Source organism: Oxyura jamaicensis, chromosome 1, assembly GCF_011077185.1.
Source record: "Oxyura jamaicensis isolate SHBP4307 breed ruddy duck chromosome 1, BPBGC_Ojam_1.0, whole genome shotgun sequence".
Lineage (NCBI taxonomy): Eukaryota > Metazoa > Chordata > Aves > Anseriformes > Anatidae > Oxyura > Oxyura jamaicensis.
In genome coordinates this window covers 92,904,902-92,920,399 of record NC_048893.1, presented here as the reverse complement: position 1 = coordinate 92,920,399, position 15,498 = coordinate 92,904,902, and the positions used below count along the sequence as shown (strand labels likewise).

Below are 15,498 nucleotides of genomic sequence, written 5' to 3'. Positions count from 1 at the left end.
AACTTGTGGTTTCTAAATGAACTTGTGCAGCTCAGAAGAACTCCAAACGCAAACACTGCATTTTGCTGGAGTTTCGTTTTGGGGGCGATGCAGCACCTCCCTGCTCCGAGCTCGTACCATCCTTATTCCTGCTTCCAGACATGCCCGTCCACTCATCAGAAGACCCAGGCTCCCAAAAGCCCTCCCCAAGAGACGTTAGCGAAGACGAAAGGGGCGCACCTAACCACGGGCAGCCTTCGCAGAAGGGAGACGGCAACAAAGGCACGCAGGCCCCCCAAGGCCGCCCCTAGCTTTATTACCCACTGTTTGCTCTCCCCATGGCCGTTCATGGCGGCCGCCCCCAGCGGGCAGGCGGGGCCGGCAGCGCTGAGGGAGCCGCCTACGAACCCGGCCCGGCCCGGCCCGGGGGCCGGCGGGAAGCCGCCCAGGAAGGGGCCAAGAAGAGGCCCCACTGCCCGCCCGGTGCCTCACCTGCTCCGGTGGCCGGGCGGCCCCGCGCCGCGGCCACAGGCCGGCCCCGGCCGGTAGCGGTGCCGGCAGCAGGCGGGCCGCGGCGGGCGGCAGCCGCATGGCCGGGGCCGGGGCCGGGCGGGGCGGCGGCAAGAGGGCGGCCCTGGGCCTGTCAGGTGGTGGCGGTGTGGGTAAATCGTGGGGTTGCGGAGCGCACCGCCCTCCTCCGCCTCGGGAGCGGGGCTTCGGGTGTTACAGTGGAAGGCTTAATGCAGGGTGACGGTGGGCCTGGATTAATCACTTTATAAAAGCCCACTCCAGCTGCTGCCGCCGCCAGCCCCCCTCAGACCTCTCTGCTAATATTTTGGCTGCAGCCCTTAGCTCCCGGCTGGCCCAAACAGAGATGTTGTGGCTACCATGCATCTACTCAGCCACCTCCTGCAAACCACGTCAGAGACCGGTTCAGTTTTCACCTACTTTCATCTGCTGCTATTGCAAATAAATAATTGGAAACTTAAGAATTACGCACCAAAATTTCTTAAGTTTTGAGATTCGGGGTTACTGTTCCTAGAGAAGAGGGTGAGCCACCCATTGTGCATCCACTGTGACAGGTTTCACTGCACTAAAAGCTGAGGTTGCCAAAACACTGCCCCCTGCTTCACCACGGTGGTCCAGTTGTTGAAACAAGCACCGAGATCTGGAAACTGCACGTGAGAAATGACCTGAATTCATGCTGTCAGCCAGCTCTTGCTGCGACCCCACAAAGCCACCAAACACCCTCTTCTCTCTCAAAAGCTTGTCTATCAGCTCTTGCCGATTCCTTCTGTAAGAGCAACCTAAAAGCAAGGTGTTTGTTAAACAGGGTTTTCTATTAATGGCTACCCTGGCAGCTTCTGGGTGCTTATGCTGGCCTTTAATAATCCAGAATGGAAAAGGGTGCAAAGGTAAAGGCAAGAGTGCTGTCATATAAATAAATATTTGAGTTTCAGGCACTGACTAATGAAGACTAAGAACGTTCATGCAGGCCTCATGCAAATTATCGTCATCAAACTTAAAAGATTATTTGAAATGTTTCAATCAGCATCCTGAGAAGGAGCCAGTAGGTGAAACGTAGACCTACATAACAAATGTGAAAGGCAACCAGAAGGGTTTTTGATATAGGAATTGTACAACCAGATACGGGACAAAACTGGTATAATAGTTCTCTGCGGTTATAATTCTTCCAAGTCCTACAACACAAACAAGAAAATACATAAGGTAATTTAATTTTATTTTGCTAACAAAACAAACACAAAAAGAATGCTGGAAGAGCCACCCTTGCTTAAATATAGAGGACAAAAATTACCCCATTCTGAAGAAATTTTATGTAAACAATTAAAAACCGGAATCTGCTGCTCTTCCCCAGTCCTTCAGTCTATTTGCTTGTTGCTTACCAGTGAATCATTGTTTCAATAGCATGGCTACCCTACCCAGGTCTCCCTTGGCTTTGTTGGTCTTCACCAGTGTAACCCATGTACTTGTCTTGATGTAAGGACTTCACTTCTTATTACGCACTCTCACTCCACTTTTCCCACTGTCTCAATCCTTCCACTAGCCCAACATGAAGAGAACTTGATGTTAAATTCACATTCAGTGAGGAATATACACTTACTAACATTGCTGATCAGTATCCTAAAATTTTGTGGGTTTTGTTACTACAGAGCAGTTGCCAGAGTAATCCTGGGTAATAAAACAACAGTTTGTCTGAATAGTGGGGGGAAGGGGAGGAATTCCTCTGTCCTAGGATAAACTTACCTCCAAACTTCATTAACTTTTAAAATGCAGTACCTTCCTCGCTAAAGGATGCGTCTGTTGAAATACCATGGGACATTTTCTATTCAAAGTAATAGAAGCACTCTAAGTTGGATCAGTTCCAGAAGCTAGAAAGCTAATGGGCAGTGCTGCAATGTTAGCGGGTAGCATCCTGAAATTACAGTACTATGCTTTAAATTAAACTTTGCAATATGTGAGTGAAAAAAAAAATACTGGCTGAATGTTATTTTACAAAAGCAGACATGCTACTTGCTTTGTTACTGTCCATCAAGCTTTTCTAATGTGGTATCACAGTATCTGAAAATAACTGCTCTCAGGATAGAGCACTGGCTACCACAGCAAAACTAAGAAATCCATTTTTAAGTGACAGATAGATCTTCAGGGGATCTGGAGAGTTCTTTGAGTTTCAAGGAAAAAATAATGTCCACATCTTTTATAAAACCCACACAAAAGTCTCAGCTTAGAAAGTGATCTAATGGGCTTACACATGCTACAGGATGGGCTTCCAAGGCCTGTTGACAGCCAGTGAGGCTATTTATGTGCCTATGGTTTGCTGGCTACATTTGACTCATTGGCTCTTTGGTGAATAGCAGAAGTGTTCCTTCCATCTTGATCCTCACAACTAGAGCTCACAAGAGGGCCATTAGCAAGTATGCATCAGCTTTCTACTGCAGGCAATTCCTTTAAAGCATTCAGAACTGTGGAACTGAAATACAAGTCTTGCAAGATTATCTAAGCACTAAAATCACAGTACTTATGCCTCACCTCAGTAGGCATGTCCCTCACTTACTGTGAATTACTTACATAGAGAGACCATGTCACAGGCGTGAAGCTACATCTAATGGATATCAAACATACCTACCTTTTCTGTCAGCTACAGTTACTATTCTCTATTTTAAGACTTTAAGTAGGGTCCTTCTTTAAAACTTTAAATTTTGATCTTTCTGTGGGTTCTAGGTTTTGGCTAAATAGGAAGATGACAGTGAGAATAACTTACTTGGAAGCACTGATTACTTTTTAGACTAATTCAGCTTAGGAAAGTTACTGTTCCTTATCTCAGAAGATACATGTAACTTACATTTTGAACAAAATATTTCAAAGGTACTTAAAATGTTGCACAGACACAATGCAAAAGTTACACAGACACAATACAAGATGTTCTGCTTACGCAGCATATTTCTGTATGTTTACCATTCATTAAGTAAAAATATTCTTAGCTGCGTGCACTGTTACAGTTTGAAAATTTCAATATATTTAAATTTTAACTTATCTTCTCATATGTTAAGTATGCTATCATAGAAGTTAAATGTATACAAATACATATATCCTAATGTCAATCTATCATGATATTCTCAATTTGACCAAACCGCATTTGTCAAAATATGCAAAGATTCCATCTATAAGGTACCTATTTTGTACATGATAGCAATGTGAGACTTGCAGACATTAACCACTTATGCTTATACTTGCCTTAAAAAGGGAAATTTATGATCATACGGGAAACATTGATGCTGTGCATTAGTTTTATTCAATACATAAATGTAAACTTGAGCAAATAAAAAGTCAAGGTAATATAAAGTACTAAAAAAGCTACTGTAGTAAATAATTACAAAGCATATTCATAAACAAAACTGTATGAAAAATGTTTTAGTACTTAGGTCATATATTGGTAAAAATTTATTTTAAAAGCAGAAACAAAACTGATACATGTCCACAAACAACACGCTTAATACACATTTCACACATAAGTAACAACATTTTACATTTCAGTTTCTCAAATTTTGTTTCCACAGCAGTATCTAGCTTTATTTTTAATAGACTTCTATAAATTTATTTTGGATTAGTGTTAAAGGGCAATACATTTCTAGAAACTGAAGCTGTAAAAAAAAATAATGTCAGCTAAAGTGAAGCCTTTAAGCCAAAACAATTAGTTGGTAACACAGTCAAAAATAGTAAGACTGGGATTGCACATGTAAACTTACATGCAATCACCCTTCCACCCCCTTAATCATCATGTTTGTTTTAAGTAAAAATGACTAAATCCTGAGAATAATCAAACCAAATCACATTGCACTACTAGAATACAAGAAAAGTATTCTCATGCTGACAGTTACATACAAATTGTTTCATCTTTATACTAAATTTGCAAGCTTGGAATATTTCTCTCTGCCCACTTCAAACTTAATATTCTTAAGTCTGATCACGTTTTCCACTCATACTTTAAAAAATCTTAATCCTGTCATTTCAATTTATATGTTCAATTAATAAGTATATGTTTGCGCAACTCATTGACCTAAGGGTTATGTGGCAAAGATTTCCAATGTCAAAGTGATGAATATATCCATGGCATTAATTTAACTTCTACTACAATAATTTGTTAATATCACATTATGGAAGACAGTGTAATAGAAAATCAGATAGTGCTTCTTCAAAAAACCTTTGAATGGGGGTTTCATCCTTGCTGGAATTAAGTGGCATAACTACATATCTTTTCACAATATACCAATGATTGTCTCCAATGTAAGAGGAAAAACATTATATACATACTATATAAATAAGAATATATCCAATTCTAACCCGTTTTACCTATCCCTTGTATTTTATTTTTTATTTTTTAATGTAAAATTAAAACACTACATAGAAGTATTATATAACTCCTTAAAATTCTGTTGGTTTGGTTTTGATTTCAAGATGGCATTTTAGTATTGAAGAGATTAAAAAGTGCTGGAGTTTATATGCATATTGGATGATTCAGTTTTCCATCAGAACTGATGACTGAATTAGTGCAAAACTTTCACTATGTGCAATTTTATTATATGCCATAGTAGACAATACAACATTCAGCTCTTTTTCAAACTGAATTTATTACCTACACCCAACTCAAGTTAACAAAACTAATAAAACAATGCATATGAAAACTTTCAGACAATTCAAATAGCATAATTTTGTATAAGATGTATTTACCTTAAACTTCCCTTTCTACCTTACCCCCCTTCAGACTGACAGAAATATGAAATATGCTTCTGGTAATGTAATCCTTAATAAGAGGTATTGCTACTGCAAGAAATATGTGAAAGTCAAACATGTTCTACCTGCATTTGGCTATCGGCTTTCCAATGTTTTCCAGGTATCATCTTGCTGGTAGTAGGTATGCATGTCCACTCAAATTTTCAAATAGTTATATAAAAAGTTAGAAAAATATACTCAGTATTTGTTGCATAACCTGCCTATATTAACCCTAACATACATGAATCTTATAAAATGCTTTAGAACTATTTAGTAGCTGCAAAAATACCAATCACTGCACAGCACCTGATAAAAGGTCTTGATGGGAACATACAATCCCATATCGTGGTCTTGAAGTTATTTTTCTTCAGGTTTACAGCTGAAGAAATACAGCAGTTTATGTATTTTCACAAGTAAACCCAACACATATTCCATATGACGTTCATAGGAGCTTCCACGGACTCACAGACCTTTCTTGCAGTCACGCTAAATCCTGAAGAAGAGCTGGTGATGTGAAAAGTAAAAGAAAGTCTGATCAACCAAGTACGATAGAATGAACTCCACGTTTAGTCTTTATCAACTTATTATTTTGCAATAAGTTGACAGACTGTCTTTTTTATTATTTTTTTTAATTTTCCTTTAAGGGCAAAACCCAATTCTAATACAATTTCTTGACCATGTGTTTTAGACGTTATCTATGATCCAGTTAAGCGATGACGTCGTGGGTATCACTGTTGGGTCTTTGGCGTATAGTCAGTGGGGGCAGAGGCTTTCCATAGAAATCTGTATAAAAAATGCCAGAGAGCAAAAACACATTAAAATGTAATTTACCATCTCTGTTGCTTACTAGTCTGTTTTAAATATAGTAAATTGTTGTTTTACTAATGAAAGCTAGGTAGCCTACAAGTTTAGAGCTAATTCCTACAAAGCAACTTTCAGGCATAGTGCTAATGTCTGGAGGTATATTGGCCAAACCAGCGTTTAATTACATTTTGTTATACATGCATCAGTATTTACAAGATCAAGTCCAGAATAACCTATGAACATCACGAAATGTGTGAAACATCCAAAGCTTACAAACAGCAATTGAGAAAATGAAATATAAAAATTTGAATGTTGATATAGTAAATAACACATTGCAATAAACTTTTAAGTGATAAAAATGCTAGGCAGCATCTAAAATTTTGGTATTACTTTTGCATGACATCTACCTTGAAAGCCAGATGAACTTTCTTGAATAACTGCATAATGAAATTTTAGATACAGGTATAACAGGCATCTCTTGTTGCTAATAAAGTAATTTCAAGTAGGAAAACTGTTCAAGGAAAAGTTATTAAACATACCAGAAGAGAGTAAGTATCATCCTCAAACATTTGCTAGTGATATGAAAGAAAAAAAAAAACAACATGCAGAGTGGTACACATAATGCATTTCACACACACACAGACAAAAAGAAAGAGTATCAAGAAAGATGGTAAGAGGAAGCAGATAGAAATCAAGAAAAATTAAAAGCAGCTTTTTGAAGCATTCAAATCTCTATTTCCATTACGTGGACAATCTCCTCCTCAACAAAGCTTTGATGATGTGCCACCAAAATTCAAGTTTAATAAATCCTATTTTTCCAAGAAAAGCTATATTACACTTGTTCTATATATAGAATAACTTGCATTGAAACCACATTTCTGAGCTAAAGTTAACAAAAGTAAGCAAGTTGGATCTCATTGCTCTTACAAGAATATGTGTACACGTATGTAGGATCATTGTTTTAGTTATCCTAATGTTTAATCAGTAAAATAGTAATACTTTTATATTGTTGTAATCCTTTGACTTCAATGAAGCTAGGCCAATGTTACAGCAGCATGCAAAAAGCAACAGAACTGCAACAAATGATTTCAGGGTAAATGAAAACCTGCACAATGGATGCTTTATTAGTCAGCTTCTTGAGGTCTGGCAGACAGCTTTACAACTGGCAGACAATTTTAGCTCCTATAATAAGAGAAGTTCATCATTCTTCCAAATGTATCCTCCAGTGACAATAAATAGGCACTTACTACCAAGTGTTGTGCTAGAATCATTACCATGACTGAAAAAATTGCAGTCTGTAGTGAAAATAATTGTGTAATTAAAGATTTATAGAATTGACGGCCTGTTAACTCTGCCTAAACATCCAGCGTAATATTCTCTGCTAAGAATGACACAAAAATGACTCAATATATATACTAAATAGCCCTATCACTAACACATTTTTCAGTTTGCACATTAAATCATTAAGACAGATTTACAACTCTAAGAATATCTAGCATTAAAAACCAGACCTTTGCATGTTGTTTTAACCTCACACCACACTAATTTTATATATTTCAGCAGCAATGTCAGTACAACCTCTCTGTGCTACTTCCAAAAAAAAAAAAGTTAACACAAAATCAGAGGAATAACTGCTCTCCTAAACTAACAAAGACTTGGACTAGAATGCACATGAATTCTGAGAAACGCCTGTGTTTTTCCATGGACTAGTAGAAATCAGCATTAGGAAAATTCATATTTGTTTTAAAACATAAGGGTTTCTTCTTGACTTACATTGAGGAGCTACCAAATGATTAAGTGATGCACTCTTGGATATGGACTCAGAGTACTCCTGAAAATAACCCCTGTGCATAAACAAGGCTCCTTAAAATTTTAAAAGCAAACTTTTAAATACTTGGAAAGGTTAAACAGCTTTTTTCTTTCCTTGCTCCTACGGACACAAACAACCTTAGCTGGAACCCTAACTCGAACACCTACTTGATCAGCCTACTGGAACTACATTTTTTCAGCCTGGTCTGTAAGAAGATAGGTGCTTATTTGCCCCATACACTAAGACTATACAGACACTTGGCCATTAATTGTTGGACAAAGCAAGAGAGGTCAACAGAATTCAATATTGCTGGATGAAACAGTTCACCTCTTCTTCCATCTTAAGAGAATCACAGAGAAGAAAGCCTTACCAAAGCTCCAGATAAAGGAAATAATAATAATAAAAAAACTTGTAAGCTTTAACTGCAAACTGTGCCTTCAAGACACTCCCGTTAATTAACATGAAACCAAGCTAGAAGCCTTGGCTTAGTCCCAGAGCTGCAACATCACTGGCATAAGCAAAACATGGTGGGAAGAGGCCTATGACTGGGACGTTACAATGATGGATGATTACAGGCTCTTCACAAGGGATGGACGGGCAGGGCAGGCAAGGAGGGGGGTTGCCACCAGAGTGAAATGGCAATATTCAAAACAGGTAAAGAAGGAGAGAGAAAAAAGAAAAGAAAATCTTTTCTTTTTTCTTTGTTTAAAAGCCAACATAAGCAGAAATTAAAGACTTCTCCACAGCATTGGTTAAAAAAAAAAAAAAAAGATTCTGAAATGTCTTAGGAAGAGCATCAGGACTGAGTATCCATTCAGACTCCACACGGGCAGGTTGTTGAAAATGATCTTTAGTTTTTACCACAATGGAAAAAAAAATGTGACAAGAAACAGTGAAATACCTCAAAAAGTGCATTTTACTGCTCTATGCTGTTTCTGTTAGTTAATAAAATTCCTGAGAAAACAAATTTCTGAGACATGTGGAGGCAATGTTTTGAATTCATCTGCAAAGCTCTGAGCACTCTAAATTTCTTCTGACCTCAGTGGTTACATCTCTGGTTAACAGGTTGTTCTGGCCATGAGATCGTTCCTCTGCCAACATTTATTCTATCTTCAGATTTTAAAATACTTTAATTATTATCTCTATTTCACAAATAAACTAAATGAGCACAGATCTCAGATTACTAGCTTACACACCTCTGAAGTATGGAATCTAGTTTAAGATTTTTTTTCCTCCTTTTTTCTACCCAGGCTCTTGCTACAAAATCAGCTCATATATATATGTATATATATATATATATATCACCCGTTCACTTCAATTCATCTCTAGTCAGCTTTTGATTATTTGTGAGTTGAGACTCACAAATTTGGCTGAGACGCTCTGTTGCTTCAGAAGTTCAGCAGGTATGTCCACATGGTGCTGTCCTACATGAACTTAACCCTGTCTTGAAATGATTAATTCATGGATCACTACAGCAACATTGAGCTCCTTTCTCTATAAACTCCCGAATTAATGTTCTCTTTGTTCAGTTTGCATAAGTGTGCCCATTGCTTTAGTTTGGTTACCCTCCCCTCATGCTATTGCAAATGTCTCCATATTTACCTGACTTTTCAAAATTTGAAAAATAAAAATTTAAGAAAAAATGAAGACTTTCTCATCTAAAAATGAGAATGGACAGGCTGCCCAGAGAGGCTGTGGAGTCCTTGAAGATATTCAAAAGCCGCCTGGACATGGTCCTGTGCAACCTGCTCTAGGCAGCTCTGGTAGAGCAGTGGGAGTTGACCAAATGATCTCTGTCCCTTCCAGCCTCTGTGATATGAAAAAACATCATCTGTGGTCCTTGAAAAATAAAATCAACCATCAATAAAGAGAAAAATCAAGATTCTACCTACTGAACCTTGACATTTCAAGTTACTAAACCTATTTCTCCTACCACTTTGTGAACTTTCAGGGACATGGCTCTTCAAAAGTAAAGCACGAGACAGATCCCAAACTTTCCCCCTGACATCTCTCCTGGCAGACCAATAAGCAAGTTTTAAAATAGAAGTCTCAATTTTGCAATCAAATTTATATTGGACTTTTCATCAGAGCAGGGACTGCAGTACCTTATTTGGAATTACTAACATAATGCAATTAATGCATGGGTTCCCACATGTTCTTAGCTCTCTTTCTCATAAAAAAACAAAAACAGACAAACACCTCCAAATCCTCGACAAAAAGCTTATAGTCTATGCTTTTAAAACTGTATATAAATGGAAGCAGTAGGTAGAAGAATGTGTAGACTGTCTCAAGAGGCAACATAAACTGTCAGATTACACACCACAAATTCATCTGGAGGTAAACTACAGTTCACAAAACCACAGAAATACTTAGGGCCCATTTGGGTTCATCATTGTGAAGTAATTAGCAGTTCCCGATCAGATTGTAGGATCAGTGTGGAAACAATCACATGGATCAGTGCAGAACCAAATCAATAAGCCCAGCTGGATCTCTGCAGTCCTGCGGAAGTGTTTCTGCACTATTCTTTCTGCTTAACACTTTAGAGATTTTCCAATATCTAATCTAGGTAACCCAAACCCTGTCCTCAGTGCATCGGATAATGAGGAGCTGTCTACTCAAGGACAGCAGAAAAATACCTTGACATCTTTATTCTGAAAACAGGATGTGTTTGCACACTTAAAGTAACTGATCCTGCTACTCTTTGTCATATGCAACTTTATATTTAGGCACATGCTGCTGAGCAAATAAATAGCTTTCTACGTCCCTTGTCACTTTAAACTTCGCAAAGGAAATCTGAGGGAACTTACTCTTTTGGTTAAAAAAAGGAAAGAAGACTTGAAAAATCAAAAAGATGCTTTCTACTAAGCAAAAGTCATGCTTTTGGTCAAAGAACACTGGCATTAAGAATTTAAAAAAGGATGAAGAATGAAATGAATATAAAAGTGAATGAATTATGGAGAAAGCTTTAAAAAAGTTCAAAACCCAAAATATTTTAAATTACCAGCATGATGTGTTTCACCAAGAGGCTCAAGTTTTCGAAGTCTATTAAGTCTGGGAGTTCCCCAGCCAACTAAAGGGAAAAAAAGACAGTCAAAACACACCACTACTGCACTTGATTCTAAGAAAATGTATGGAAGCCATATCCTTTTGGGAGAATTCAAAGCATTTAGAAATGGAAAAGTATGTAATATATTATACTTATATGGTGAATATTGGTGAAATAATTTTCAAATAAATCAATCCACCCTTAAAAATACTGGTATTTTGACTACTCACTGATGAAAAATTGATTAGCATCTGACATTTTTGTGCATGTGAAAATAATAACTTCCCCCATGGAACGTATCGAATCAATACTGCTGAAAGTTCAGACCATTAAGTGTGAAACTGCAAAGATTTCTCAGAGAGGAAGGTTCAGTAGCATACCTCTGCATGAAGGCATTTTAGTTTCGCCATTCACAAATTAATATTTTAAATGTTTAAAAACCATAAATTGAGACATCAGTTATTTTGTTTGTTAGTACACTTACCTGGTGGAAGAGATGGTGGTGGCGTAGGATTTTTGGGAACAGCATCTTCTGCATTAATGGGTTCCACTCTGTGGCCCCTTTTTAATTTTGTTTTTCTATTTTTCTTCTTATTGTTATCTATATCAAGCAGAAATAAAGGATTACGTACCTTACAGTGATATTCAGAGAACATGTTAAATCATCTTTTAATACAGTTGTTGGGGTGAAATGCATCGGCATTTTCACTCCAGACTTGCACAACACACAACTAAAGCTTGTGGAATGTACAATGTTCACAGCATGCTTTGCTACAGAGAACAAAATATAAGCATAATACATGGAAACTTTATATTTTAGTAAGTTCAACTTAACTTGGTACTGATGGCAATTTGATCATATACTTGATTATGATAAAAAAAGATCCAATTTCAGCTAAACCAACAAATTCACACTTTTTAAAAGGACAGTTTATTTCCCAATACAATAACTTAACTGTGCATTTGTATGTTTTCAACAGATTTAATTGCCATGTGGTGTCCTGAAAAGTAATGCAGTCACAGGGAAGAATTACATGAGAAGTAACATTAAGTGAAACATTAAAAGGAAGCAGCATTACCTGAGTCATGGCTTTCTGAGGCTTGCTGCTCATTTTCTTCATGCTGCAAATGCTGTGCAGATGTAGAATTGCATGTTTCTAGTCTACTATCATTTGTTTTTTGGCTACTGCTACTTGATAGTTGCTGTGCATCCATTTGTTCCTGCTCTGTTTGAGATTTTGAGACAACAGTAGCCTTTTCAGTCTCCAACCTTAGCCGCTTCTTTTCCATTTGTTTTTCGTTCTAATGAGAATAATATGTTTATGTTTATTTGCTTGCTTTGATTTTTTTACAGCTTCTAATGAGGTGAACTAATAATAAAAGGAAGGTTATTTTAAAACCAGAATAATCCTATATTACTAATATGTTGTTGTTTTTTTTTAATGTCTCACATGAAGAAACTAATATTTCCAATATACTGTCCAGTGGGGCACAAGAAAAAAAAAAAGAGAAAGAGATTAACAGCAGAATAAATATCTTTGGATTTATATATTGGCATTGACATATGATTGACAGAGGGCCCTTTTTTTTTTTAGGGGAGAGGGTTATAAGAGGAAAAAAAACATATTGGATATATAAACATCAACAGTCCTAAGCAAAACCTTTTCTACTGTCCTAGTTTTCAACAGAAAACAAGAAAACAACAGGTTATGCTCACAAATCTAAACAGTTGATGTAGGCAGGAAGATTTTATATGGTTTTAAGCACTTTAGAAGATATTGGTAGACCGTGAATATTTTGACTGCTGAATATCCAATAGTTTAATTGGCAAATATTTTTAATCATTTGGTTATAATACCTTTATTTTACTTTGTCTACAATTTTTTTCCCCTGAATCAATGACAGGTGATTTTCATAACATGAAAGCATTGATTCAATGCACACAAAACAAGACTGAGAAGATTAAAAAAAAAAGTGTTGTGTGTACAGACTTAAAACAGTTCTTTCAAATGAACCATTTTTCTGATTACCTCTCAGACATTTGTTAGTAGTAGGTCTAAAATGATCCAGATTTCCACATATTCTCATACCTCAGAGATTACAGCTGCTATAGGCTGGAAGGGATTTTCAGAGTTCCCAGGCTCAGGGTCCTCATCATCAGGTACACTTCTTCCTTCTTCTCTTTCCCTTTTTTATTGTTTTGTTGTTTAGTGTTTTTTGCGAGTGGAGGGAGGAAGATGAACAAAGAATTATGAAGAAGCCATGCCATACGTTTTACTCAATAGAGAACAGTCATTAGGCCATCTAGCTCGTCCTCTTATTTATGCCAGCTGATTTTTACAGTATGCCTCTGTATTTTGAAAGACATTCGACAAATATCATAACAGGCTGACCTCAATGAAGCACAAGTACATGTTATGTCAGTGATAATAACACATGCTTCTATATGGCAAAACATTACAGGAAGTGGAAGAAGTTTCTAAGGACCAGATATGTGACAGAATGCTTCTGTAACTGGAAGGTATTGATTGTTCAGTAGTGTGCTGAAATATTCTCACTGATAATCTTTTGTAGCAATAATTTCAAGGTATTCGACTTCTGAAAAAAAATCTACACTGTCAGAAATCATACTATCTAAAACACCAACTTCTATTTTTAATACACCTCCATTTCTCTTAATTCTAGATACATCTTAATATATGGAAGGAAGAACAGGTGACAAGCTATTCAGTGCGTATATAGGAACAGTTAGGGAATCTTATTTGTTCCAACAACTCAGAAAAATTGAGAAAGATGCATGCTGCTCTGTACACTGTTATTGCAACAGCACCAGCTATTTTGTACGCACTAGATCTCTAAGCAAGGAATATTCAATTACCATGGATTAAATAATATATTATTAATATACTACATTCAAACACTTTTCAGCAATAGATCTAATGTTACTTACACACTGGAAATCACTGTTACACAAATTTTACAGCTGCAAATGCTGAGAAAGGAAGTAATTCTGTTGTTCAGAGGCACAGATAGGAACAAAACTGAGCTGATCTACCCATAAAACCACGTAGCTTGGAAGAAAAGGCCAACGCTATTTTAAAATTTACTTGCGCTACTTCTGTCTCATTTTTCATTTGGAACAAGATGATTGCTACTAATATTGTAGCACATTGTGGAGGAAATGCACTTTGAGAAAACATTCAGGAAAGCAAATCTGAACAAAATAGAGCAGTCTGGGGAATTATTAGAACATGGAATGAAACAGAACTCTACTTGAATCAAGAATAACCTGTTCCTTACAGTAAGAAATTGATTTGATATAAACAGCAAAATGCCATCTCTTAAACCTGAGCCAATCCCTCAGCTACGTGATAAAACATCAGAAATTACTAGTTAGCTTCCTTCTAAGACACAACGAATTAGGCAACAATTTAAGCCTTTAGTCCAGATCCAACCATTCCTCCAGTAAACGAACACTGTCACGATCACTGATCGGTAACAGAATACATGGAAAATGCCCACGTTACAAGACACTCCCTTTGAGACATTTTCCATAGTCAGCCCTCCTCTCTCTATCTCCCAACATGGCATAGAGCCAACATGGTCAGAGGGCTTTGTCTATGCAGACATCTGGCAAACTAACAGCATGTGCATTTGTATATGTCTGTGAAACATGTATTAAGACTGTGCCATACTCCAGGTGTTTAAAACATACTCATCTCAATTATAGCGACTAAGTTATTTACTTTACTGGAGTATAACAAATCAATAAGAGCACAAGCCAAGATACTCCCCAGTAACTTTACAATCACTTCTCAGTAACTGAGACTTGCAGGTCTCTGCATGTATAGGGCAGACAGTGAAAAAGGAGTGCTTGGAGGATTTTGTAATAATGCTCCAGTAAAATGATTCACAACAGTCTCTAATGGGAACCCTTGTAGGTTGCAGAGCCACAAGGGTTCTAAATAAATCACGAGTCCCTGGTTCAGGAGGAAAGGGAGGATGGAGAAATTACAGAGAGCGTACCTTTCTTCACGTATCCTTCTCACTCGCTCTGCTCGTTCTTGTTTCTTTTGTTCTTCATATGCTTTTTGCTCTGTAGTGTCTCTTTGGATGCGCTCATTTAAGGCATCAAAATCTTTTGCTATGATATGTAGAAGCCAATACAAACCCTTTTTTATTGATTTATCAATTTTTTTCCCACAGCCCATGACAGCCGAGCAAGGTTCCTGTAAATACAAGGAAGAGAAAAGGGAAAAATTATTTGTAGTTCTGATCACATTACTTAACCAGAAACAAGAACTCAGCCAAACAACAATATTATACATCTCAACTAGAATGAAACTTTTTTTTATGATATTCTCATCAGCAAGGAAGAGAAACACCATTAGGCAAATTTGTTGGAAGATGGGTGCAAAACCTTGCTAAATTAGTTTGGAATACTTTATCTAACTTGGATGAAACACTTGAAGGAAGGCACAGGTTGACTGGAAGGCATCAAGAGGAACAGAAAAATCAAAAACTGTTTATGAAAACACATCTGGTAAGAAAACACTAAAGGAACAGGAGT

At 37.2% G+C, this 15,498-nt stretch overlaps 2 protein-coding genes across 4 annotated transcripts in view; both read right to left on the bottom strand.

Annotated features, from left to right (window-relative positions):
• Positions 1 to 646, bottom strand: part of NSUN3 (NOP2/Sun RNA methyltransferase 3) — a 19,233-nt gene extending 18,587 nt beyond the window's left edge. Inside the window, exon 1 of the mRNA XM_035315190.1 lies at positions 472 to 646. Within this exon, the coding sequence (XP_035171081.1) occupies positions 472 to 570 (99 nt within the window). The 5' untranslated portion in view covers positions 571 to 646. The remainder of the gene's footprint in view (positions 1 to 471) is intronic.
• Positions 647 to 3,773: 3,127 nt separating this feature from the next.
• ARL13B (ADP ribosylation factor like GTPase 13B) overlaps positions 3,774 to 15,498 on the bottom strand; it is a 49,633-nt gene continuing 37,908 nt past the window's right edge. For 2 of the 3 annotated variants that reach the window (XM_035315188.1, XM_035315186.1), the window contains 6 exons: positions 14,955 to 15,157; positions 13,019 to 13,115; positions 12,008 to 12,230; positions 11,413 to 11,529; positions 10,884 to 10,952; positions 3,774 to 6,051 (listed from right to left, as the gene is read on the bottom strand). In XM_035315188.1, the coding sequence (XP_035171079.1) occupies positions 5,975 to 6,051; positions 10,884 to 10,952; positions 11,413 to 11,529; positions 12,008 to 12,230; positions 13,019 to 13,115; positions 14,955 to 15,157 (786 nt within the window). In that variant the 3' untranslated portion in view covers positions 3,774 to 5,974. The remainder of the gene's footprint in view (positions 6,052 to 10,883; positions 10,953 to 11,412; positions 11,530 to 12,007; positions 12,231 to 13,018; positions 13,116 to 14,954; positions 15,158 to 15,498) is intronic. The other variant, XM_035315187.1, reaches the window with a different exon arrangement.